We start from the raw sequence: 26,443 nt of genomic DNA on the forward strand, positions 1-26,443 counted from the left end.
GCGTGTGGGTGGCACACACACAACCCTGGTTATTACTATAATAAGGTTATGCTTTCCACAGTCTCAGTGTACACACAGTCATACACAGATGAGCATGAAGGGCTCCAAGTTATTTTAACCAGCTAAGTTTGTATGAGGATGTTCAAACATTCCAGAACACAGCTGCACCTAAATAATGGAACTTGTTGCCAAAGTCAACTCAGATGGTCTATACCAATTATGTGAGCAGACCAACTGTGTGCAGCATGTTCAGTTTAAGAGATAAATTGACACAATGGAAAAAATGGGGGGGGGGCAGGGTTGCCAGTTGGTTAAGTTAAGCATTACTCTTCTTCTGTGGCTCGACATACTCTGCCTTATACAATACATCTGGGCGATTATTAAAGTTAACATCAAAACATATGGCTGGCTGTGTCTTTGAACAAGATAGGTTAATGTAAAGTGGATTTAAAAATTGCACTGATCTTGGAACTTTAAAACAAAAGTGTTGTTTTGAATTTTACTCATAACAGCTCCTCTGTCAATATGAGAGCATCACTGTTATCTAAAAGGCCTTTAGCGTGCACAAGGTTGAGTCTGCTTCTCGCGTCTGTTAAGCCTGTGGCCAATCAGATATCTAGCTGAACAGTGCCCCCTTATGAATAGTTTTACTCTCTGACATTTCTTTACCAGGTACTGAGCAACATTAATGGTCCTGAATAAAGACTACAATTGTGCGCTTTTATAATTTTATAATTCATCATTTACAGCATTCAATAAAAATAAAAAAGAAGGGAAAATAAAACGTTAATACAGTTTGCATTTACAAAGGATTAGTGATAGTTAAGGCACAACGTCTTAGTGGAAATATCCCACAACAACAGCACACCATCCAATCACATCCCCATTGATCCAAGGTCTGTGATTCTACTTGAGTCATTATGTTTGTGTTTGTTCCCTTAATCTGGTGACACCTCACAAGTAAAACTACAAAAACTAGTTTAGGTACAGTATATGTCAAACTCTAACAGGTAGGCAAGTGTCATGAGCATTACATCCTGAACACTCCAAAGCGTGTCTTCTTCGTTGGTGCATTCAGTGCGGCACTGAGGCTCAGACCCAAAACCAGACGAGTATCTGCGGGATCAATGATCCCGTCATCCCACAGTCTGTGAAAAAAAAGCATCACATTATTAAACAATCTCACTCATCTGATGTGTGTTGTAGTCCTAAATATGATAACTACAGAATTAATGTTTTTTTTGTTGCTTTATTTGATAGTCTTTAACTGTAAATACATTTTTAGGGCTTTGAAAAACATTTTGGGAGACCTTTATCACCTGATATGTGCTTAGCTCACGTAAACCATGAAAATAACCCACAGGACCAAATAATAGAAACAAGCAAAGATGGTTCGTATTAGCAGAACAACAGGACATCTGATGGAGAATAAATACACTTTGAACCCATCACAGCATCACTCCTTATACATGAGCAGTATGATTTCGAAAAGCAGGGTAATATGATTTGATATTGGAATGATTTACAAAAGAAATTAGAAGCAAATGCTGCTGGCATGTTGTTATTCCACCCCTGCAGAATATTATAATTTCAAAGAGATCATTTGAACATGTAGTCAATGCTGTGAAAGCCTTTCGGTGAATACTTGTATCCCACACACAGAGTGAAGTGTCATGACCAAAGCTCACCTTGCACTGGAGAAGTATGGACTGCCCTCCGCTTCAAACCGCTCGACGATTGGCTTCTTCATGGCAGCCTCTTGCTCTGCTGTGAACTGTGAATACAATGTGAAATCAAAAGGAATTGGTGCTGCAGGTCTACCAAAGATAATTGCATTAGTTTTAGCTAGGAGGACTGAAAAAACTGGCAACTGAATTCAACAATGTTTACAATTAATAGATTGCTGTAGCTACATGAATTGTGCAACATTTGCACTCCATATATGTCCTGTCTTCAGGTATGATTCACAAAACGGTATTGCATAGTAAACATATTCATAAGCGTTGCGGCTGAGAGCGATTTAAAGGCAGCCCGAGCCAGAGGTTGTCAAATTATCTGAAGGCAATTAAGAGAGAGGAAATGGGAAATGTAAGGTCAGGATTTGGGAAAGGAAAGAAATGTGTTTATCTCGTTATATAAAAACCTTACTATTCATTAAAATACAAAATTATATTTCTCCCAAAGTGACAGGTGGCGGAGCTTCACTCATTTATGTGTCACTGTCACAACTGTCTTGGCACCCCGTAACTGCATCCCTAAATAGACTAGTTTGAGCGCGCAGCACTTATATATGTTATATATGGGGTTGCAGGTTCCAATTTGTTCACTGTAACAGTGTGTGGATATTAGTGCTAAACTTTCTAAATAGTAATGTTTCTGCAATGAGGCTCACTCGCATAGAAAGGTGATAATTTGGTACCAAATGTTTGTGTATTACCTCATTTAAATAGGTGCAAATAGCGTAGAAGCAGGAGTCGCTATTTGTTTGGCAGCACAGTCAGGGGTTCATTTCATCTTACTGTAGCTGGTGCTTTGAGAATTACACGGTTTATTTCCATCTTATTTGCACAGGTACACCCTGAGTGTACACCATGTCAGTTAAAGACACAGTGATGTATACTTATATTTGTCCAATAAAACTTGGGACAACAGGCTAAGTCTGTAATGTAATTATATTAAGCCACGCTTTGCATTAGCTTGATGATTGTGTTAGTTACAAGAGTGGGATCATGGGTCAGTTGTGTGTTTGGATGTCAGTTGGCTTTAACCTTGAGCGAGGTTGAGGTATAACTTATGAATTCCTCCCTCGTTCACTATCCCCTAACAACATTAGGGAAGTGAGGGTGGAGGCCAACAGTATCTAGTGCATGTATTAACCATGCCAAGGCTATGTCAATGTATGTTGTGTGTTGATTTGTTCATACCAATGCAGATTTACATCTTTAGAAAAAAGCACTTGTTCAACTTTAAATAAGAGTAGAATAAAGACTGTTAGAGGAAGACTTCATTTAAATGTTTTACGGTGCCCTAGTATGCTCATTTTCAGGTTCATATTTGTATTTGCTTCCTCTACTGTGTCATGTTTCCATGCTTTAATGTTCAAAAAGTGCTTTGTTTTTCTCATACTGTCTGTGCTGCAGCACCTCTTTTCACCCTCTGTCTGAAACCAGAGCCCAGTCTGCACTGATTGGTTAGCTGGCTGGTTCTGTTGTGACTGGTCAACTGCCTTTCACGTACAATTTGTTGGAGTGCTTTGCAGACCATTTACATGCACAAAAACCTATAAACTAATACACTGCAGGAAAGGGAAAACCACAAAAAGCACAATATGGCATCTTTAAAATAATGTTAATAATAAGTTTCTTTTTCAGTCTTTTTAAATCCACACAGTGAGAAACAATCCTGAACATCAGTGATTGAAATGCATCACCCAAAGCACGTAATATTCTGAAGCTATTAATGCTCTCTTAATACACCCATAACAGTCTCTGACCAAATGTAATGCAGCCATTTGATGACTGCAATATTCTGTCATCACTCTAACACTGATATATCTTTATCCTTGTATAAGTGCCATGTCAAACCATTACTGAAAGAAAAGTGACTTCATAATGTTTCTACTTTTGGCAGCACATGCAGAAAAGCTCATTTAGGCCTTTCCAGTGAAGCACAGACGGGAAGATGAATGTTACCTCCTTCCCCTCCCGTGCCCTCTGATCCTTGGTGATGGTGGCCAGGACAGTGGCCGCCTGCTCACCGCCCATTACAGAGATTCGGGAATTCGGCCACATGTACAGGAATCGTGGGCTGCGAGAAGAAGAGACAAACATTCAGAAATGCAATGGAAATGTTATATTCTAGTAATGGTTTAATAATCTCATGACAGCTATGGAAAAACATCATTTATGAGAGCCATTAAAAATACCACTCAGGGAATATCAAAAGATCCAACCTCATGGGAATACCAGCCGTAATTTAAGATGTATGTAAATTGATTGAACAATTATGTCATGTCCTATTGCACACTGCACATGTGAGAAACACTGTGAAGTTGTTTGTGGAGTATAAACCAGCCCATCATTTTTGCTTCTTATTGTTCTAAAAAGGCAAACCTCTCAAGAGGATGTAATTTAAACAAATTAGGAACAATGAAGAGGCGAGGAAAGATAGCCAGTGTCAGAAAAGTCAAATGGACGTTTCTTTACTAGAATGTGTTCAAAAATGAAACCCTCCGTTTCTGTGGTTACAAAAGGTCATTTTCATCTGAAAGGAAAAGTCAAACGGCTTCTGATGCATATTGGTCCACATAATGAACAGCATGCAGAGCACATTTTGTACAATTGAATTATGCACAGCTAATGATCTTCACATGTATGTAAGGCTGCTGGTTTTGGCCAAACTCTTGTGTTTTTGTTCCTTTGTGAAGTCTTTTCTATTTTTCATTCATGTATTCTTACCTGTAGGCTCTGCCGCACATGCCATAGTTTCCTGCACCATAGGAGCCTCCGATAAGAACAGTAATCTTGGGTACATTGGCACAGGCAACTGCAGTAACCATCTTAGCTCCATCCTTTGCGATTCCTCCTGCTTCATACTCTCTACCCACCATGAAGCCTGAGAGAAAGATGCAGAGGAGAGATTGCAACTGAATGTGACTTAGTGTGGTGTGAGTTCAAATAACACGTGGGAAAGAAAAGGTTAAAACGGTAAACCGAGAGCACCTATTTGATTATGATGCAAACCATGATATTCAATCAAATTGCAGTGTGTCATTTCACGATTTTATTAAAGACAAGCTTTCAGGCTTAGGTGCCTAAGATCCTAATCCAAACTAACCGTTTAATAATATTTTCACTTATTTAAGAACTTTAATGATTATGAATAAGATTTAATGTTCACTCGGAATTAAGGTAATGAAGCAAAATAAAGCGAAGGATTAAGAAGAAGAGACAGTGGTGCCAATAATCCCAAAACTTCAGAAAAAAAAACATCCCACTCACCTGTTATGTTTTGGAGGAAAATAAGAGGAATGTTTCGCTGGCAGCATAATTCGATGAAATGGGTTCCCTGAAAAAGGAATACAAATCTTCAGTCGACCTAATTAACTTCCAACAGGACAAAACACATTCAAGTTATTTTGCCAACTTAAAGGGGACCTATATTCATTTTATACATGAATATGTGTCCCCGGTGTGTCAGAAAACACAACCCTCTCTCTTTTCCTCCGTACCCAAATCTCTAAAAACGGGGCTGCAACAGAGCTGATTATTATTTGAATTGTTCTGATGTCAGAAAAGGGGTGCTCCGCCTATATGGGCAACTCTCCACCTATCAGGGGAATGAGAGACCACTCCAAAACACTGGAGACGCTGTAGTACATATGCCAGGCCTGTAAGTGGCGCTGTAGTTTGCCACAAAAGCAGAATCAGCTCTTGCAAAAACAGGGCTGGAAAAGAGCAAATGGAGCGAAATGAGGCATGGCTAAAATGCAGGATCTGTTTGGTATTTTGAAAAAATACTTCACAGACATGTTTTATATAGGTATGGCCCTACAATATATGTTTCAAATATAGCATGATAGGTCCACTTTAAGATATTAACAGGAAAAGAGCCTTTACCAACAAAAACAGTGTTTTCTAATGAGACAGTGATTCTGTTCAAAAGCGCTGGATCATATCTGGAGTTTGTGCGTACACGAGAAGATGGAAACTTTTTGAGAAGCTGAAGGCCCAATCAAAGTCAATATAAAAATGGACAATTGCTTCATGCTCATCGAACCATTAACAAAGTGATGGTCCTGTGAAGAATTGGTCTCACCTTTATCTTCATTTGACTTGAGACAGAAATGTATCAACTCTGGAGGTAGAGTCATCTCCCGCCACTCATGCTTTGTTCTCGCTAGATTTTTACTTTGAATATGAAAGAGCTGAATGGCCTTCAGCCTCGCCAGAGAAATACATTGAAGAACACAGAGCTGCCAGGAGCCATTGCACAGAAAAACCAAGCACAAAAGACTGTGCAGTGTGCGGAGACACCTCAATTCCATATATTTTGTATTGCTGAATTGCTCAGGTGTTTTCCTCATTTTGGCAGTTACCTCTGCTGGCTCTCTTTCAGTGAAGCATGCTGCCTTGCATTGCAAAGAGTACACAAGTTGGAGACGGCCTGAAAGACGGTTGCTTATTATGAACTGTCACTTAGTTTTAGTTCACTCAGTTTGCTTCCAAATGTTCACACAACAACAGCAATGTAATCTTTTTCTCTATTACCTCTCCCTTTCACAAACACCTGGGGAAAAGCTTTTAACAATTTAACAGTTGGCATAATAGAAGCCTGGGCAAATCGTTAGTGATGACAGCGTGTCAGAAATGCATGTGCTGTATTGATTTTCTTGGATATGCTCTCAGACACAGATGTGGAACCGACGTGCTCAGTCTGAAGCTCTGTGTCAGTATCTTTTGTAAGCAATTTCACTGATGAGATAACCAATGCTCTCACTGGCCATTTGAGACCTCACAGGAAAAAGAGAAAACAATAATCAAAGAAAGAAATATTTTTTTCAGGTCAAGCTTGTTATCTTATTTGAAATGTGTTTGAAAAACGCATTAGGCTATAATCACAAATTCAGCTCCTCATCTTTCCTGAGCCTGGGTAAAGTTCAGATGTTCACGGCAGACTGGCTTACAAATGAATGGAATTACATTGAATGAAAATCATGATTGTCCCTTGTCCATGCTTTCTAAATGCTATGTTATTACTATGCCACTCGTCAGAGTTCTCCTGAGATGCCCCAGACAAGTGCAATTTGAGAGCTTATTGTGAGAGGGAAACTCGCCTCTGAAAGGTCAGTGGAAGCATCTATGAAGACTAAAGCTCCCTCAAGAGACATATTGGTAGCAAATCCCTATGGACAAAACTACCTGAAGTGCTTCAGTATTAAGTTCAAGTCCTTGACATTCAGAGGAACATATTGAAAGTACAATTCTTACCCCTTTGAACATTGAACCCGATCATGAGGCTTAGCTTTCTACAGGTTACACAGGTGTTTGTTTATAATATCACAGGATTGAAGCTGTACCATAAACTTAAAGGAATGGTATGCTCATGACACTCATTTTTAAATAATTATCATCCGATAAAACAGACCAGTCTCTGCCAGTCTCTCTTTTTATTTTTTTAATCCGATGACATTATCAGTAATTTTAAACTGATTATATACCGAAATAACATCAACACTGTGGGCGCCGCCATTTTCCGGACGTGACGTAAACCATGCGTTTGGTTTTCGAAGACACGTTGATCTCCATGTTATTTACTGTAGTTTCTCTCTTCAAATATGCCTCACTGTATCGCGAAATATTGCCACAATTCTGATAGGAACAATCCACGGAATGCTCGGTTCCATCTGTTGCCAAAAGGTAAGCGTAAGAAGTACATTCGGAGGCAGTGGCTAGCGAAATGTGGCCGGCCCGAACCGAGAGATTCACAGGCTCATGTATGCAGCGAACATTTCAAATTTCCGGACGACTACTCTGAGAGTATGATAAAACATAACATGGGATTTATGGAACAACCATTACTTAATGGAGATGCAGTACCATCGGTCTTTCTGGTGTCATCACCGACCAGGACACCAGTTCGGCCAGTTGAGAAATCGCCCTCTGCAAGTGTGAAGCGACGGAGGAGCAGAAGTAGTGCTCGGAGTAAGAATAAGGTATGTTATAGCGCATTTCCATTGCAGCGGCTAGCCCCGTTTTAACGTCCTTTAGCGTCCAGGCCAGGACAGTTTTTGGTGGCCTTTCCATATGGCGTAGTACCGGCTAGTGTGTATTTCCCCCCAGTTTTTCCGGCCCCATAAAATCGTGATTCTATGGCCAGGGACAACGAAGCTGAGTATGCTAAACTAGAGAGGGAATCGCTAGCAAGGGTGGTACTACATGCATACATATAGTATCTTATATAATCTTCCCATTATACACACATGCATTTCCAAACATTTGGACTACCTATGTTGCAAATGTATTATCTTTTCAATTTACACACGGCATCTATTGCACGTCTGTCCGTCCTGGGAGAGGGATCCCTCCTCTGTTGCTCTCCCTGAGGTTTCTCCCATGTTCCCTTTAAACTGTGGGTTTTCTTCGGAAGTTTTTCCTTGTACGATGTGAGGGTCTAAGGACAGAGGGTGTCGTATTGTCATACTGATATGTATGGCTGAATTCCCCCATTCAATCTCTTCACATTGGTCAAAACTTGTTCCTCTGCTGACGAGTCCGAACTGAAATACTCCACCATGTTTCCGTGTGTTGACAAAGTGAACGCATGGATGACGTCACGACCATCACGTGACTACTGAAAATGGCAAACATGGCGGCGGCCAGACGGAATATACAGGTCTTGATAAAAAAGAGCTATAAAATCATTATTTACCGGGGAATATCGCTGATTTCTTCAGGGTATGGTTTAAACATAACGTTTCACTAAATACTGAAGTTTTGATTAATTATTTAATGAGTGGACCATTCCTTTAAAGGTTTTCAGTGAAGCCAGGGGCACATTTCAGCTTTTCTAATAACACTGTGGAGACACTGTGAACAGACCTTAGAAACCAATATGTATCATTTAGGGCAGGGGTCTCCAACCTTTCTTCATCTGAGAGCTACTTTGAAAAAATGAAAGTGGCCAAGAGCTACTTGCATCACATCACTTACATTTATTCATATAGCACTCATCAGTTGAATTAAGCTATACTTTTGTACACGTGTGAAATTGCAATACCTAAAGCTTATCACAAATCTTAACTTCACATCAAGGTCCAAGAAAACGAAAATGTCTCACATATTATTATGGCCCAGTAAGTCACTGAACATTCACATAAATGCCCTTAATCACCACCTGACAAGCATCGTATGCACTTATGGTCAAATAAGTGCATTCACTCTTTTTTACAGTTAGTGAGATGAATGGCGCTGCATGGAGTCCACCACACAGGTGTATGCTGGAGTGTACCCACTTAGGTTCACTCTAATAGAGCAGTGCTTCTCAAAGTGTGGTCCGCGGACCACTGGTGGTCCGTGAGCACCCCTTAGAGGTCCGTGAGTATATTGGTAAAATTTCACATTTGAAATAAATAAATAAATAAAAGTTTTCCGCACTCTCGCGGGAATATCTCCACAATGGAGCGAGCTTAAGTTTCACTGTTGATTGCATGATATAGCCCAGCGCAACACCTTCCTCACACATGTTTACACTTATTTGTACCATTTGCAAGCGATTTGTAATCTGTTCTAGAAAAACGATGTGTTTTTGGATATTTTTGGAGTTAGGTGGTCCGCGAGTGTTTTTTTATTGGTTAAGTGGTCCTTGGTATGAAAAAGTTTGAGAAACACTGTAATAGAGTCATTTAAATGTCCATCAGTCAGTCTTGTTCTGTATTTAGATTTCATGACATTCATGCCAGAAAAAGCTGCTTCACAAAGGTCTGTAGAACAGAACCAAATAAAGCAAACATTTTCAGTGCTGCTTGGTGAATGTTCTTATAGTTTTCTGGGTCTACAAGGCTCCAGAAATATTGTGAGTTTTATTGAGACTTAAGCTGAACATGATTTTGGAGATTTATAACCTACATCTCCATCTCCACAGGATTGACACTGAACAGTTCAGCCATCTTTTTCATCTTCTTCTTCGTCTTGACATTAAATTATAAACCATAATAAATCAACTGTATAGGTCTAGCCTCCCTATATATATATATATGTGTGTGTGAAATTGTTCCATCCTCAAAAACAAAAAACTAATACTTCTGCAGTCTAGCTGCAGCTTCTAGCAATGGTCTTCTGTTAAAAAAAGGATACTGAAGGTCCTGAATGTGGCATCACACACATGACTTGAGTCTGAACACAGCAGACAACAGCATTATAAAAACAAAAATACTGCATGTGGGTGCACACTCACATTCTCTGTCTTACAGTTACATAAATCCCATGAATGCATGAGACTAAGTTAGCTTCATCATATCTCAATCAGTGATTAAGTGAATAATAAAGTTTCTATCGGGTCACTATCAGCATAAGATCCCTACGTTTTTTTTCACCATTCATTCCAAAGGCTGGCGTCTATGTCACGTGATCTTCACATTTCTCCCTGCAGAAAATAAAAACATGGCCGAACTTCGTTTTATTCTCGGTGGAAAATGCCTATTTTAAAGTTAGTTTGGCCATTAAAATGCGTTTTGATGTCATTTGATGCGAGAAATATGAGTTGTTATTCAGGTTATGTGTGCAGTGGATGTACATGATCTTTAGTTTGCTAGTTATTACGAAGATTACTTCAAGAAATGGTGTTGATACAACGTTTTCATTGTTACCAAGGTGGTTGCTAGGGATGCTGCTATCGATATTATTTCTGTTATGTTGTGTAACAGTTTAATGGTGTTATCTTTATTGCTACCCCCTTCCCAGTCAATGTATAGTGTTGGTCCACAGCGCAAACGTATTAGTTTAACAAAATCCGCATCTAAAATTGTGGCATAGATACGTTATTTTCCCCTGTGCAATTCCAGTCTCACATCTCACATCACATCGTCATAAACAAATACCGGAAACAGACCGAAAACACTATTCCGAGTGTGCTTGCTTTTCTCTTTGAAAGTCATCACATAACGGCATTGTAATACACGGTTCGGCTGCATTAAATGTTACATATCTGCCGTAGTTCTCTATTTATAGAGCCCTGATGAGAAGACTTCTAGACAAACATGAGGAACTGCCGCCAACACTGAAAACGTGACGTGGATCATAAATATATCAACAATTAAACAACATCTTACATTTCTTTACACACAATACGTCTCCTTGCAGTATCAACACTAATTCGGCTGACTTTTATATTTGATCCAATTGGTAGATAGGCTGTATTTATACCATAAACGTGCACAGCTGATATAAAAGGGACAACTAGTGGTTAAAGCATGTTATTGAATTTCATTATTTTTATTATTAGATATTAATAGGATCCCTATAAAGTATATTCATTACTCGTTATTCTCTACTAATAGTTAATTAAAGACTGTATATAATGACTATTTTGCACATCCCTTTCAAGATTTTAAGATTTTCTAAGGTTTATTGACATATTATATTCACAAACGGTGTAGTTATGCATTGAATGAAAAACTTTGTGTACACCTCCAGCAATGTTAACTATGTTGAAGCACTTATTTTAACTGATATTATACACATGTATTATACTCTTATATAAGATGTATGTAGATAATATAAGAAATGTGCAGAATACGACAATTTAATGGTGGAGGTATACACACATATTCATAGATGTCTTGTGATGCACTGTTGAGGAACCTGCGACCAAAGTTGTTCACCTCCGGCCTTGTCAGGTATTGAACAATCAATAAATAAAGAACACAGAATTATTAAATATAAAACACAGAATTTGTGTGATTATACTAAATGATTTACAAATAAACACCACTGCATATTTACAACTATACACATGCTGATGTAACGCAAATGTTAGATGCGGATTTTGTTAAACGAATACGTTTGCGCTGTGGACCAACACTATACGATGACGGGGAAGGGTGTAGCAATAAAGATAACACCATTAAACAGTTACACAACATAACAGAAATTATATCGATAGCAGCATCCCTAGCAACCATCTTGGTGACAATGAAAACGTTGTATAGACACAATTTCCTGAAGTAATCTTCGTAATACCTAGCAAACTAAAGATCATGTACATCCACTGTACACATAATCTGAAATAACAACTCATATTTCTCGCATCAAATGACATCAAAACGCATTTTAATGGCCAAACTAACCTTAAAATAGGCATTTTACACCGAGAAGAGAACGAAGTTCAGCCATGTTCTTTTTTTCTGCAGGGAGAAATGTGAAGATCACGTGACATAGACGCCAGCCATTGGAATGAATGGTGAAAAAAAACGTAGGGATCTTACAATTTCAGAGGCGTTTTTGTAGAAATACTACGTCCTACGTTGTGGACCAACGTAGTTATTACACGTTTTTTTGTGAGACTGGGTTGGCATGTCACTCATTATTTTTAGGGAGGGGGCGGGGTTTGGAGGAACAGAGAGGAGACGGTGATCGCGGAAGCTTTCCTCCTGCCTTCACAAAATGTACACAAGTACAGTATTTATCAATTGAAAATAGCAAGAGGACATTCATACTCTGCAATCCAAGACTTGATTAAATCCATCAAAAACCTGACATGACGATAACGAGTGTTTTTCAAAAAACACAAATCCCTCCCTGTGTGTCTCTGAGCCGCAGCGACATGGTCTGATTCAGAGCAGGTCATTCTGCTGTTGGTTCTGGACTGGTGTTGCTGGAGAAAGCAGACTGGTCCATGTGTGGTGTCGCTGTGCCGCTGTCACGTCTGTTCCTTGATCACTGCGTCACGGACCAATTTAATATTGTGTGACAGAAACAATTCTAAAATAAAAAAACGTTGTTGTTCGGCCGCGGCCGAAAATTCAAGAAGCAACGTTACTACGCTATAATCGATAATCGAGCAGCGAGCTACTGAAAAGCTGCCCGCGAGCTACCGGTAGCTCGCGATCGACGTGTTGGAGAGCCCTGCTTTAAAGAATACTCACTTATAAAGGTTTCAGACATCTTAGTGTACACACGATATTTACCTTTTTCGCAGACTCTGAAAACAAGACTCCGTTGTTGCCAATGATTCCCACAGGGTAACCGAATATTCTGGAAAAGCCTGCCCAGGTATAGAGTTTAATGTTAATGTTGCTAAATTCCATGGGAAGAAACATAATTGGAGACGTTCTTTTCTGGGTTGTAGTAATGCCATTTTACATACCTGTAACAAGCGTGTCTCCGTAGAAAGCCTTGAACTCGTCAAATTTACTGCCATCCACAACTCTGGCGATGACCTGCGATGAATGAATAGAGGGAAGCTGTAAAATCCCATAATGCAAAGCCAAAGACAGTACAGACAGAAAGCAGATGACACTTGCAATACCAGTTTACCATGTTGCTATAGTGTGTTTATTCTAGAGCCTGGGATATGCCATAGAGAGAATAAATAGAAATTCAGACCATGATTTATTAATTTGTGCCTATGAGATGTAATCCATGGCCACAATTTAATTCAATTGTTCCCACATTGTTGGCACAATAGACCAGCCTTTCTCTCACCTGCAGTGCACCTGCTTCAAGTATCAGTATCTTCAACTCTGCCTATTGCAGAATTTAATCCACAAACTCTCAATGTCCTCAACAAGTTCTGTCAACATGTCGTGATAACTCATCCCCAAGCTAAGGTAAACCCTAATTAAAGAGTCTATCCATAGCTGCCTACAACCAAGGGTGAGTGCCTTAAGCAGCTGGCTGCTGGGATGAGTGACTTGGCCTTGTAAACTGCCAGATTCTTTTAATTTCTTTTTGAGTTGTTATTTAATTGGGGTTAACACATTATAAACTGTGCGCACAAATTAGCAAATCGCAGCCTTGATATATATGTGTTTATATACTGTATAAATATGTTTTCCTCCTTCTAGGTAAAACCAGAAATATTCCATATTTATGATGTCAACATATCACTAGCCCTCAGTTTATCCATTACCACGGAGGATGTAATTTATTCAAAACTATATATAAATATATTGATTCTAAAAAAGAGCTCAGAAAGCAGCTGGGCCTTTTAGTTTTCAGCAGAAATGACTGAAAAATAGGTAAACCGAGTATTTTTAGGGCACCATTTTAAACCAAAGACATGGTGGTACGTATGAATAGCACATAGACAGCATGTGGTTAATTAATATAAAATAACATAATGTAATGGCTGTGTTCACTGTTATGAAACAGTGTGGCTTATTAGTGTTTTTATAATATTTTTTAGACAATGGAGCTCAATGGCAAACATTTATAAGAAATATCAGGCTTTGACAGACAAAAGTATGATATTTGAATCATGATTGATTTAACTTAAGCGATGCAGGATGCCCAGTGCTGAAAATCCCTTTACAAGTTAAAAGAGGGAGAAGCCCCTTGATCCCGTTTGCTAAATGGACTGCCAATACTGTTCTTAACTACAAACACTTTGACATCTCTACAGTTAGCAGCGATTCTTGCTCAAGGGTATAAATCAAGAATCAAAGGCACAGGCTTTAAACCAAATGAGAACATCTGGCAAGCCGTGCCAGAGATAAAAAAAAAGTGATTGATGCCCGCTGTCCATGATTGACTCCTAACAGAGACCCGACAGCTACAAATTGTTTAGAGTGCATTCTGAACCTTTAAACGTCAGGTTTGCTTGTATTTTGTTGCAAAGTGTGCATATGTTCTCTAAATCTTGTTACTGTCGGTAATACTATAAAAGAAAAATAGATCAATGAAAATGGGCTGCTAAACACACATTTCAGAAAGGCAGAGGTTTATAAAGAGGTTTTAGACTTCAAAAGTCATGCAACATCACCCAATGTAATAAACCTCAACATTATTGTTCAGATCCTTTGTGGCAATACTAACAACATTTGTTTCTTGCCCCTTTGAGGCAAAGTGGAGGAAGCCGGACAAATACCTCTCTGACATCAAAGTTGCGTTTCAGGTTTGCTCCAACTATGCCGTAGAGTTCATCAGCCGGGTAGAGAGGGGCCTCCACCGGCTCTGTGGTGACCTGAGAAACAAAAACAGCCTTCACATCAGCAGAGCGCACACACAGCTTGAATTGATGGATGAATGGATTTAAGGTGACTGTGAATGACTCATCATTTGACTGACATCAAGTTGTTTCCTGTAGTTGAGATTTCTCACTGCTTTTCTTGCTAAATGGAGTGCGTGGTTATCATCCAAAGCATAATGGTCCGTCACACCAGATTTTCTGTAAATAAGCAGGAAATTAATCACTGACATTATCATTTCAGCACATTAATCAATTCTCAACACTACAATACTGATTGGTGCATGTGTTTCATTCATGTAAATTAAGCTAAATAATGATATGCAATCAATACAGTTAAACACATCATGTTGTGACTCAATGACTCCTGACAGCTTGTATTTAAATGAACAACATAGATATTAGGGGTGTAACGGTACACGTACCCGTACCGAAATTATTCGGTACGGGCCCTTCGGTTCGGTACACGTGTGTACCGAAGTGTACCGAACGCATATAACTTTAAACGTAAAAAATTGAGAACGTGAACAACTTCTTGGAAGTAATCTCAGGTGCTGCGTCGCAGCATTCAGAGTAATTTGCACCCATTGTGATCAACGCGTCATAGAGCGAGCAAGTCATTTCATTGGACGAGCTGGTCAGAGGGATGCGTTCAAATGTAATCAGTAATTTGAGGAACTGTCGAAATGGCGAACGCAGATAAAGTTGAGCTCGAAAATCCTCCAGCATCGTTGAAGTCTCCGGTTTGGGAACGTTTTGGTTTCGCAGTTACGTACAAGGATGACGGACAAAGACAGGTGGACCGAACCAAAGCTGTTTGTCGACATTGTTCAACTAACATTGGTTACGCGGCTGGCAATACATCAAACTTGCACACTCATTTGAAAAGGCATCACCCGAACGTGAATATCACCGGTACCAAAAGACTGAAGTGCAAACCCAACTCCCACTAGCATTTAAGCCTCCACCAAAAACTTCAGACCGAGCCAAAGCTATTACAAACGGCAAATATCCTTATGTTGCCATGTTAGCAAAGCGCTACCTGCTGTATCTGCTACCTCTGTCCCTAGCGAGAGGGTGTGTTCTCCACAGCAGGAGACATTGCTAGTGCCAGCAGATCTGCCCTTTCGGCAAGCAATGTGGACAAGTACATTTTTCTTTAAAAAAACATGAAAATACAATGACAAGCAAGTCATAATGTCAAACTGGCTGCTTAGGTACTAGTACAGTACAGTTCAAATACAGATTATTTCAGTTTATCGAAATGCTGCACCTTAATGTTTATTTTATTATATTTTGTATTTATTTGAGTGAATACATTATTCACAGTTTAATAATAATTTTTAAAAAATATGTTGTTTTGTGATAATTTTTTCTGCTGTACCGAAAACGTACCGAACCGAACCGTGACTTAAAAACCGAGGTACGTACCGAACCGAAATGTTTGTGAACCGTTACACCCCTAATAGATATACAAAATAGATAATGAATTACTGTTTTTACCCAACTCTGTCTCCACAACAAAATAACATTACCATATTACTAAACTGCATGATCAATAACATGTTCTCCCACATTACGGCCATCAGTTTTTAACATGTGTTTTAACCATAGGGTTTTAACGTTATAAATTGCAATACATTTTTTTTCTTCACATTTATAATTTCATAGGTTTAGTAAAAAGATCCTGGTTTAGCTTAAGATAAGGTTGTAATTTATTATAACACTCCAACAAGTGAAACTACTCTGTGTAAATCCAGCTTGTAAAAAAGGAGCCACTGCTAAATATGTCTACAATTGTTTATGTCAGACATGTTTGTGTACTACAGGGTTTTGTATTCTGCTTATTAATGCAAGTTTATGAACAATGCTTTTCCAAAAGCAGAACCATGATATTAAACACCCATACATAGTAAGTCATGAAACATATTGGTATTTCTTACTTGCAGTGAAGATCAGCACCACCAAGGTCCTCTGCAGAAACTTCTTCCCCAGTTGCAGCTTTGACCTAAAACAAGCAGAAGCACAGACTCTTCAACAAACACAAATATCTGTGGAGTATTTTTAAAACGGCTGCAACCTGGTCGCTTTTTACTGTACAGCTGGAATGAATTTACTACCAAAAAAAGTGATAGTAGTAGGATATGTCTTGTGCTTAAAGGGGGCATATCATGCTATATTTGAACAATATATTGTAGGGCCATACCTATATAAAGTATATAAATATAGTTTTTTTTTCAAAATACCAAACAGATCCTGCATTTTAGCCATGCCTCATTTCGCTCTATTTGCTCTTTCCAGCACTGTTTTTGCAGGGGGATGATTCTGTGAGCTGCAGCTAACCACGCCCCCCTGCAGGAGAGGGGCACGTGCTCTGAGATCAGCTGCTGGGCTGCAGCGGGGAGAAGAGGGGGAGAAAAAGAGATCTCCGTCCTCCGTGTTTTATTCTTATAGAAGTAAGAAGAGAAGTAATGGGGCAGAAACCCTCCTTTTTACGCAGCGGTCCAGACATAGACATCAAACGGCGACACATATTCAGTTGCCAGTTACTTTGGCATTAGGGCAGGGATATCTAGATACTTTCCAAGGTTTGACATAATGAATTGTGCTACTTTTAAAGCAAGCAACGATGTTTTCAAATCTGTAATCAAAAAGCTCCTCAAAAACGCTATCGAAGCAGTTCCTGCCTTTGCTACGTTAGTTGAAACAGTAACAACTACTTTTCTTAGCAGATGCATGTCAATTTAAATCAATACATACAACTATTTTTTAAATCAATAAAATCATTTTCTAAATCCATAAAAGCATTTCAATTAATATTGGGAGTCATGTCGTTACTTTGTTGAGAATGTGGCCATGTAATAAGTGGGATAATGTGCCTTCATGCCGATCTAGATCCCTCCGCTTCGGGTCGGGCTACTGATCAGCCTGTCGGTGTTCTTTTCCCCATAATGACCGCGTCACTGCACATTATCCCTTACATATGATTATATAGTCATTATTCATTTGTTTTAAAGCAGGAGGCGCAAAAGCTTGCCTCGGGGAGGGAGAAAAAGAGCCACAGCGGAGAATAAACAGAAGGGCAACCATGGCAACCATGCAAGGGAAGTCTTCTTCGCTGCTTTTGTGGCAGACTACAGCGCCACTTACAGGCCTGGCATATGTACTACAGCGTCTCCAGCGCTTTCGAGCGGCAATGGCCGGCCGTGGCCCAACCTCTCATTCCCCTGATAGGTGGAGAATTGACCACTAAGCGGAGCACCCCTTTTGTGACTTAGAAAATAATTCAAATCTGGATCAGTCTGTATCAGGTCCGTTACAGCCCTTTTTTAGAGATTTGCGTATAAAGGAACAGAGAGAGGGTTGTATTTTCTGACACTTGGTGAGTTCCCTGACACACCGGGGACACATATTCATGTATAAAAGACATATAAGAGTGCATTTTGCATGATAGGTCCCCTTTAATTTATGATATATGCGATTTATGAATCCCGGATCCTCTCGCAGGATTACGAGACAATTTGATGCATTAGCTTTCCTCCTAGTTTTATAATCTAACAACAAAAAGATGTCCTACCAGTGGAGGTCCTCCGAGGAAGATGGTTCCTTGCTTCCTCACGATAATGCTCTCATCTGCCATGGCAGGAACATAGGCCCCTCCAGCAGTGCAGGAGCCCATCACAACCGCAATCTAAGGAGTCCAGAAAGAGTCTCATTAACAATCGACAATTGGCAAGACATTAAAGTTTTGCTATCAAATAAATATCAGATTTATCTGAGGGTGCAATAACAGCTCAAAGACAACTTAGCCCCAAGCAAGTCTGTAGCTTCACACTTTGTTTGTATTAATTCAGATTCAGAATTGATTTTACGCTCCACCATGTATCTGTCCTTACGAGGCCTTTTACTACTGAACTGGTACATTTTGTAAGTCTTGTGGTAAATGTTGTGGTTATACTCAATATAACGTTGAGAGAAGAACCTGAAAGGGAAAAGAACAAATACTACAGAAGGGAAATCCTGAAATAATAAATGACTTTAATAATTTTGAGGGACAATATTATCAAGAATGAATGGGCATTCAGTTTGTTGGAGATATGTGAACATATGCAGGTGTGTGCCAGAACAGACTTCGCTATTGCACCCATCACATTTATCAGCTCTACACTTATTTTTGTTTGTTTTTTAAACACAATGATGTTTATTGTTCTAACAGTCAAAAGGAAGCTGAATCGGTTGCCTGCACACAATGAAAAGATGAAATACCTACAGTAGTGCAGCTCATTTAAATGTACCATCTGTGTCCATTATTCAGACAAACCTAGCTTCTTAGAAATGATCCATGAATCAACACAAGGTTCCAAAACAAAATCACGCTACAGTAAGAGACAGCTACCAAAGGTTGACAAGCAGATTATTACGCTTTGGTCACATCTGCTCTAGGTGCGTTAAATGATTAACATGTGAAATGCAATGTTATCAACCAAACAAAAGCATTTACATTACATTGCATTTAGCTGACGCTTTATCCAAAGCGACTTACAATAAGTTCAAAGAACTTTTCAACAAAGAAGATACAAACTTGAAGAAAACAGAATCATATAAGTACATTAGGTTTCATAGAGCCAAAACATTGTAAGTGCTACTCAACTGGCTTTAGATAAGCCAGTCCTTTGTTAAGTGCTTTGCTAGTATAGCATCACCTGTGATATTCCCTCTGAAGATAGCCTGGCCTGGTTGTAGAAAATACGTCCGAAGTGATCTCTGTCTGGGAAGACTTCGGCCTGTCTCGGAAGATTGGCTCCTCCCGAATCCACTAAAGGAGTCAAAAACATCGGAATATTTAAAGAACTCAGTAATTCATATTTAAATTGGTTCTTTTTCTTTTTAACAGACACATTGTATTCCTCATAGAATAAACTGGGACATGTATTTTTTCCCTTTTGTAAGTCTATGTTTCTTGCGTTACCAAACCTTTTCAACTTACCTAAGTAAATGCATGGCAGGTTGTTCTGCTGTGCGATCTCTTGTGCACGGAGGTGTTTCTTCACTGTAACTGGGAAGTATGTCCCGCCTTTGACAGTAGCATCATTCGCAACTATAACACATTCCACCCTGTGAGAAAAAAATTGTAATATTGAAATGTGTACTGCACCTGGAGTACTGAAGGGGAATAGCATTGGAAATTATCCAAATAGCCAATTACAAGTCACAAAGATTAAATTAACACCCCATGTAATTATCATAGACTTAACATTTTGAATATTTTGCATCTAGTTAAGAAGGTTTAATATGCATTTAATAGACAGAGTGGCTTAAAATCTGTTTTTAATAGGAAAATCTGCTCATTCACAATGCTTACCCCGAAACACGCCCAATCCCAGTTAGTATACCGCCTGCTGGGACTTCCTCTTTTCCATACAATTCATATGCGGCAAACTGAGAGAACTCCAAGAAAGGGGTCCTGCAAAATAAAACAACAAAACATGCAATGAAGGCTTGCAATTAAAAGTGTTCTTTAAGTTGAATTGACAATGTTCTTTTAGATTGAAAGCAGGATGTCTCTGGTGATGGAGGGTTATATTAGGGGTCTATGGATGACTATAGGATAACAGAAATGCTTTCCTCACTCCTCTGCTCTCAGAGGAAAGGGAAGATTGAAGTGCTGCACACGTTAGAACTACCTGTGCAATGGTTTGTGTGATGACGTCAGACCGGAGCACATATTTGTGGAATGAGTCAGCGATGGATTTAAAATCAAAGATCAAATTAGAAGATACTGTACCCAGGATCCAGCAATCTGTCGATACGCTCTCTGGGCAGAAGTTTCCCACGAGAAGTATGAAGTCTTCTGGCTTTTTCTCCCCCACCTGGTTACACCAAAATAAACAGAATGCTTACAATACAGCAAAACTTTGGATAGTCCAGTGGTGTTTTTATATCATGTGTCCAAGTGTAGATTGTAACCTAAACATGTCGCTGCATCTCAGAGACACACAGGGAGGGACAATCTTCTACCCTCTACATTTAAAATAAGATATGGCCAAGTATGTTTGTACTACTTTACACTAGGGCTGCTCGATTATGGCAAAAATCATAATCACGATATTAAAAACGATTATCCATTTACTTTGAAAACATCAATTTATTGGAGAAAACATTTGTAACAGTATGTTTTTAACAGTTGATTACCCTGAACTTTAAGTATAATTCAACTGAAAAAATTAATTAAAATTAATTAATAATAATTAAATAATCGTTTTATTTCGATTACGTTGTTTTCGTAATCGTTGCAAGCCATAATCTTAATTGCGATTAAAATACGATTAATTGAGCAGCCCTACTTTACACTCTACTGTATCAGTAGGTCATGAAACCTAATGTAGTTACAATGCAATGTACTCGATTTTAGATACGTACCAGCACTGAAATATCTACTGTAAATGAAATTGTGAGTGGCAATGTTTTCACACAGAGTTGTTACCCCTTTTTTCATTGAGGCAAGTTAATAAAGAAGCATTTATTACTTTCAGTTTGCACATTCAGATTTGACAGCAGCCTTAATATCAACAGACCGTCCCATTCCCGGAGCAGTTTTATTGAAAGAGATACGGGTAATTAAATGTGTTTTGTCAACACTTTCATCAACCAGATGGCCTGAACTAATTTGCGCTGATGAAAACACAAACTGATTAACTAAAGTTTAGTGTATGTTTGGAGTCATGTACCCACACCTACCCAATTTAACCTTCTCGGTACGGCTCTTCAGTTCATCAACGAGAACTTTCATCCGCTCATAATTCTCCTGAAAAACAAACAAGTGTATGAAGACATGAGTGATAGATTTAAGGTCGGCTGCTGCTGCATTAAGTCCTGAGGTATCAAGCAACGAAGCATTAAAGAAAAAAACACACAATCGAATATTTGTTTTGATTCAAATACCATAAAGAAACCTGATACAGTTCATCTGTTCCTCCAATTATGCTGACATATAAAGACAATTATATACACCATAAAGTGCCTTAAACTGAAAATGGAACAGCTAAATTCACCTCTTAGACAATTTGAAATGAAAAATGTTTACTATCCTCTCAACAATTAACTTCTAGACATGTATAGCTTTGTATATTTTCTGTTACAAAAGTATTTTCCAAACTGGAAAACATAAAGAAAATGTGTCTATAGTGCCATCAAGTGACATATTGTGGCGTTGCACAGCGAGAATGAATTGGTTGTTGATTACACAAGAGGGGACACTGTGAACCAATATTTACACTGATGCTTCTTGTTATTAGATTCACTACATTATAACTTCTATCAAAAACTCTTGAGCATTAAAAGGCTGATACTGTCAATTTCAGAGTTTGTTTGTTGGCATGTTTTGTCCTTTATGCATTTCATTTCTGCACTTATCGTTATTATTGCATATACCCTGAGTACCACAGCTCTGCTGGTTGCCACTCAAGCAATGTTAACCTCAACCTTGGATTTACTATACATATAGTCCCAGTTGTGAAAAGTGTCATTCCATACCAAATAATCTGTGTATATATATATATATATATATATATATATATATATATGTTTTATAATATAAACTCCAAGACATGAAAGGTTTTGGTTTGGTTGGTATTGCATGAGCAAAAAGTCATCTGCAGGAATCCTGATTACTTGAGAGTTTACCCGTGGAGCAACGATGCTGAGCTAGTAGAATTTGCTACTGGACATACAGTCTTGTCAAACATTTGGAGCGAAGGCTGTGTCTAGCTGCTGAAATGCAGGTACATTTTGAGTAGTAGAAATAAACTTGCGTGGTTAACTTAGTGTGCTGATGCTAAGACCTTAGCAGAGTACAATGGAAGCTCAAGGTTTTGACCTCTTGTAGCCAGTAAACAGTGGCGATATAGCTTATGCTCAGTTTAGGAACTAAGTAAACTAAAGTCTTAATACGTGTTAACTTTAGCCGACCTTACCGTAGTTGTACAACATCTGTCAGCTATTTATTTTAACAGTTAACGTTGACATTAGCAGCCAGTTTAGTTCAAGCTTGTCGTGCGTTAGCAACAGGCTAGCCTACCTGATATTCAGAGGACTGTGTATCCTGCTGAGACCCGAGTCGAGAAACTGTTTCGGCATGATAAGACCTTGTGCAGGCCAAAGGTAGACTCCGGCAACGATAAAACCACGGCCTAACTGTCTGTAAAAGCATTTTGAGGTTCACGTCTATTTAAACCTGCAATGTGTTACTGCTAGCTTACTAGCTAACCTAGCAGTGATTTTCTTCTGTGGTTGATGTTACTTCAAGTTAAGCTCCATATCGCCACCTGCTGTTTGCAAAAGTAATACACGTGCTCAAAGTCTGGTACTCCTTCATTTGTTGCATTAACACTGTTATTGCCAGAGGTGGAAGAAGTACTCAAGTCAAAGTAGAACTACCAGTGTAGGAATACGCTGACAAGTAAAAGACACAAGTATTGGCATCAACATATACTTAAAGTACCAAAACTCTTCCTCAAAGTCCTCATTATGCAAATTGGCCCATTTTATTATATTATATGTTTTGAGTATAATTCTCGATTCATTCATGTGTTTATCACAGGTGGTAAAGGTGGAGCAATTTTGTATTCCTCTGTATGTTGCAGGGTAGCTTGTGGTTTTACTCAGGTGTGACTAGAGTCTTATTTAAGTGTTGATTATATTTCATTTCTTTAATTCAAATATGCATAGTAACTGAAGGTGTTAAATGCATGTAGTAGAGAAAAAGTACACAATGAACCTCTGAATTGTAGTGTGGTAGAAGTACAAAGTAACACAACATTTAAATCCTCAAGTAAAGTGAAAGTCTGTCAAAATTGTACTTAAGTACAATACCTGAGTAAAGCTACTTGGGTACTTAACACCACTGTTTGTAGCCTATGAAAAAAATCTTAGACAGAAAGCCTTAGCCCAAGGTCCATTTAGGAATGTAATGTTGAAGGATCTAAAAAATCTAGTTAAGTGGACCTTGAATTAACATACTATTCTTGAGGTCAACAATCAAATATCATGCGTATGTTTATACTCAGCAGACCTAAAAAAATATAAACATGGATAAATGTACGTGTGTGTGTGTGTGTGTGTGTGTGTGTGTGTGTGTGTGTGTGTGTGTGTGTGTGTGTGTGTGTGTGTGTGTGTGTGTGTGTGTGTGTGTGTGTGTGTGTGTGTGTGTGTGTGTGTGTGTGTGTGTGTGTGTGTGCGCGCGCAAGTGTGTGTGTGTGCAAGTGTGTGTGCAAGTGTGTGGGTGCAAGTGTGTGTGCAAGTGTGTGTGTGTGCAATGACACATATTCCTTGACAACCTAGATAATAAAAACCTAGATAATAAAAAACATATTTTTGGTAAAGATAAAAAAGGATAATGTCGAGGGATTCCTTTTTTTAGCCAACATGATTGACGTTTTGAGCGACAGCATTAACCTCAACAACAAAGCTACACGTTTTTCAATCACAATGTTGACTACAGTCACACTGACACAGACCCAGTAGGCCTTGTCTCGTTTATAAAGGGGAAACAAAGTTGGTTTTAAGTGGGAATCAGAGTTAGCCTAAAAGCTTAAAAAACATAATTCCTGTCACAAGTGCTTTGTTCGAGCTAGAGTACTTTGGGCAGAGTATTGGCTGGAGAGTATTCAAACCAAGAGCTTTTAGCTATAGATATTCATTTACTTTTAAGAGGCCTTTCTCCTCCAACGCTTCCACTTATTTTTTCGGCATGCATAGAAATGTCCATGACCTCTACTCAAATGGCTGCTCCTGTTTTCTTAGGAAATATACAATCCTCCACTCTCTGTGGAACTTAAACCCTCTCACTCTCTACTCTCTCTACTTTACAGTGACCCTTGCACCAATCTCACTGCTGCAGCGGTGAAGTGACAGAATAGATGTAGAGGCATGAAAAGCCTCTTGAAAGAGAAAAAATATATATTAATAAATAACATGTTTTGATGATTGGGAATGGAATGCAGGAAAGTGGGTTAAAGCACACAGAGGATGAAAAAGAGAAAGAATAACAGGGTATGATATCCAGCCGTGTTGCTGGTATTGCTTTCACCTTGTGAGTCGGTGTGTGTTTATATTAGTTAATTTTAAACAGCAGAATTCTCAAAGCTTTCTTGATTTCCAGCAAGAACGCATAGTTATTCAACATTGCAGATTATCATCACTCGTGTGTTGAGTAATGGTGGGTAATAAACCTCAATTCCTTGTGGTCAATCAGTGAAAACTACTGTATGTCTTTTGTGGCTTTAGAGATTGGTGTAAAGTCGGGAGGCTGTGGCACAGTGGCCTAGTGCGTTGGTATTCAGATCTGGGGAGCACATGTTCAAACCACACTGCACAGGTTCAAACCCCACTGCAGTCAGCATGTCGTTGTGTCTCTGGGCAAGACACTTCACCCCACATTGCTCCTGTGGGGATTGCCCACAGTATTGAGTATGTAAGTCGCTTTGGATAAAAGTGTCTAACAAGTAACATGTAATGTAAAGTCTGAGAGACAGCAGCCGTGTCCTTTTTAAAACATCTCTGGCTTATTAGAGATGCTACCCAATTGCTTTATGGGAAATGTAGAATTACATTTTTTGTGCAACTCGATCCCCACTATAAAGCAGGAATTATCAGCCTCTCACAACTCCCTTAATGTCTTGGGAGAGCAATATAAAATCTAGAAGGCTACCCCTTAAAACTAATTTCAAAAAAATGAATGAAAGAGATGCACATGTTTTACTGAAAGGTACATATTTAACTTTATTTTATTAATCCTAGTTTCACACCATTAATAGCTGTTTGTGTTGAACTGTACACAGAACAGCTGCTTCTTCCACCCTTTCTCTGAAACAGGTTGCAATGTAAGCTATACACAAGTGACGCTCAATTACTCACACACAACCACCCACCACACACAGATCCTTCCCCTGTTTTATTCAAGCTGAGCTGAAATCTCTCATCCTTCCCTTTTTGGAAAAAGATAATGATGCCATCACAGCTCAAATAAGTCATTAATGTGTGAAACAGCCATACATGTAAGACATCAAAGCACAGCAGAGTGCACACTCCCGCCCACTAATCGGTAGGCCACCCTACAATATTGTTAATAGCAACACAAATCTCCCTTTGAATCACTTGAAAATATTAATCTCCTTACAAATGTTACTTGTCAATAAAAAATCACCATCAAATGTAATCCAGCGGATAAACAGATGGACAGTAATATCATCCAATATAAAAAGTGAGAAGTGGGAGGAGAAATTCCTCAGTAATTGGTATGAGATCAAATGCAATACAAGGCTTTAAAGAGTGTTATAGCCTCAATATAATCCCATTAAAACACACTGAAGTATGTCCTAAAAACATTATACCATAAAATAGTCATGCTTTAAAGGGACAATCTCTATTCAGATGAATTTCCTTTCATAGATAATTCTCCTAGACACACTTTTGCAGAAAATGGGAGCATCATATTTATTTCCTATATACATTTTGTTTTTGAGGCAGGGACTGATAGCAATAAACTTTCATTGTAGTGTTCCTCTAATTGTGAAAAAATACCACAATTTGCATGTCCGTTTTGTTTTATTTGCTACATATCTGTGGGGAAATCCTGTTGGTGAATACTGCACATTATCCTTACATTTATATGACTTTATTATTGTCTTACAGTATACTTTCTCTGATCCTGGGTTGTAAGGTAATGTCCTGTTGATGACAGTAGTTATACATTTCCTTC

General features: G+C 38.8%; 1 protein-coding gene across 1 annotated transcript; it reads right to left on the reverse strand.

The window, feature by feature from the left end:
- Nucleotides 1–711: 711 nt before the first annotated feature.
- On the reverse strand, nt 712–22,991 carry mccc2 (methylcrotonyl-CoA carboxylase subunit 2). Its single transcript, XM_034090628.2, has 17 exons — nt 22,763–22,991; nt 21,424–21,490; nt 20,471–20,555; nt 20,048–20,149; nt 19,673–19,800; nt 19,389–19,501; nt 18,263–18,376; nt 16,629–16,693; nt 14,787–14,886; nt 14,587–14,682; nt 12,865–12,937; nt 12,686–12,762; nt 5,001–5,067; nt 4,458–4,614; nt 3,693–3,807; nt 1,689–1,774; nt 712–1,148 (listed from the first exon to the last, which is right to left on the reverse strand). Exons 1-17 carry the CDS (start codon nt 22,892–22,894, stop codon nt 1,031–1,033), a joined length of 1,695 nt encoding a protein of 564 aa, XP_033946519.1. The 5' UTR covers nt 22,895–22,991; the 3' UTR covers nt 712–1,030.
- Nucleotides 22,992–26,443: the final 3,452 nt, after the last annotated feature.

The sequence above is a fragment of the Pseudochaenichthys georgianus genome, chromosome 9, assembly GCF_902827115.2.
Source record: "Pseudochaenichthys georgianus chromosome 9, fPseGeo1.2, whole genome shotgun sequence".
NCBI lineage: Eukaryota > Metazoa > Chordata > Actinopteri > Perciformes > Channichthyidae > Pseudochaenichthys > Pseudochaenichthys georgianus.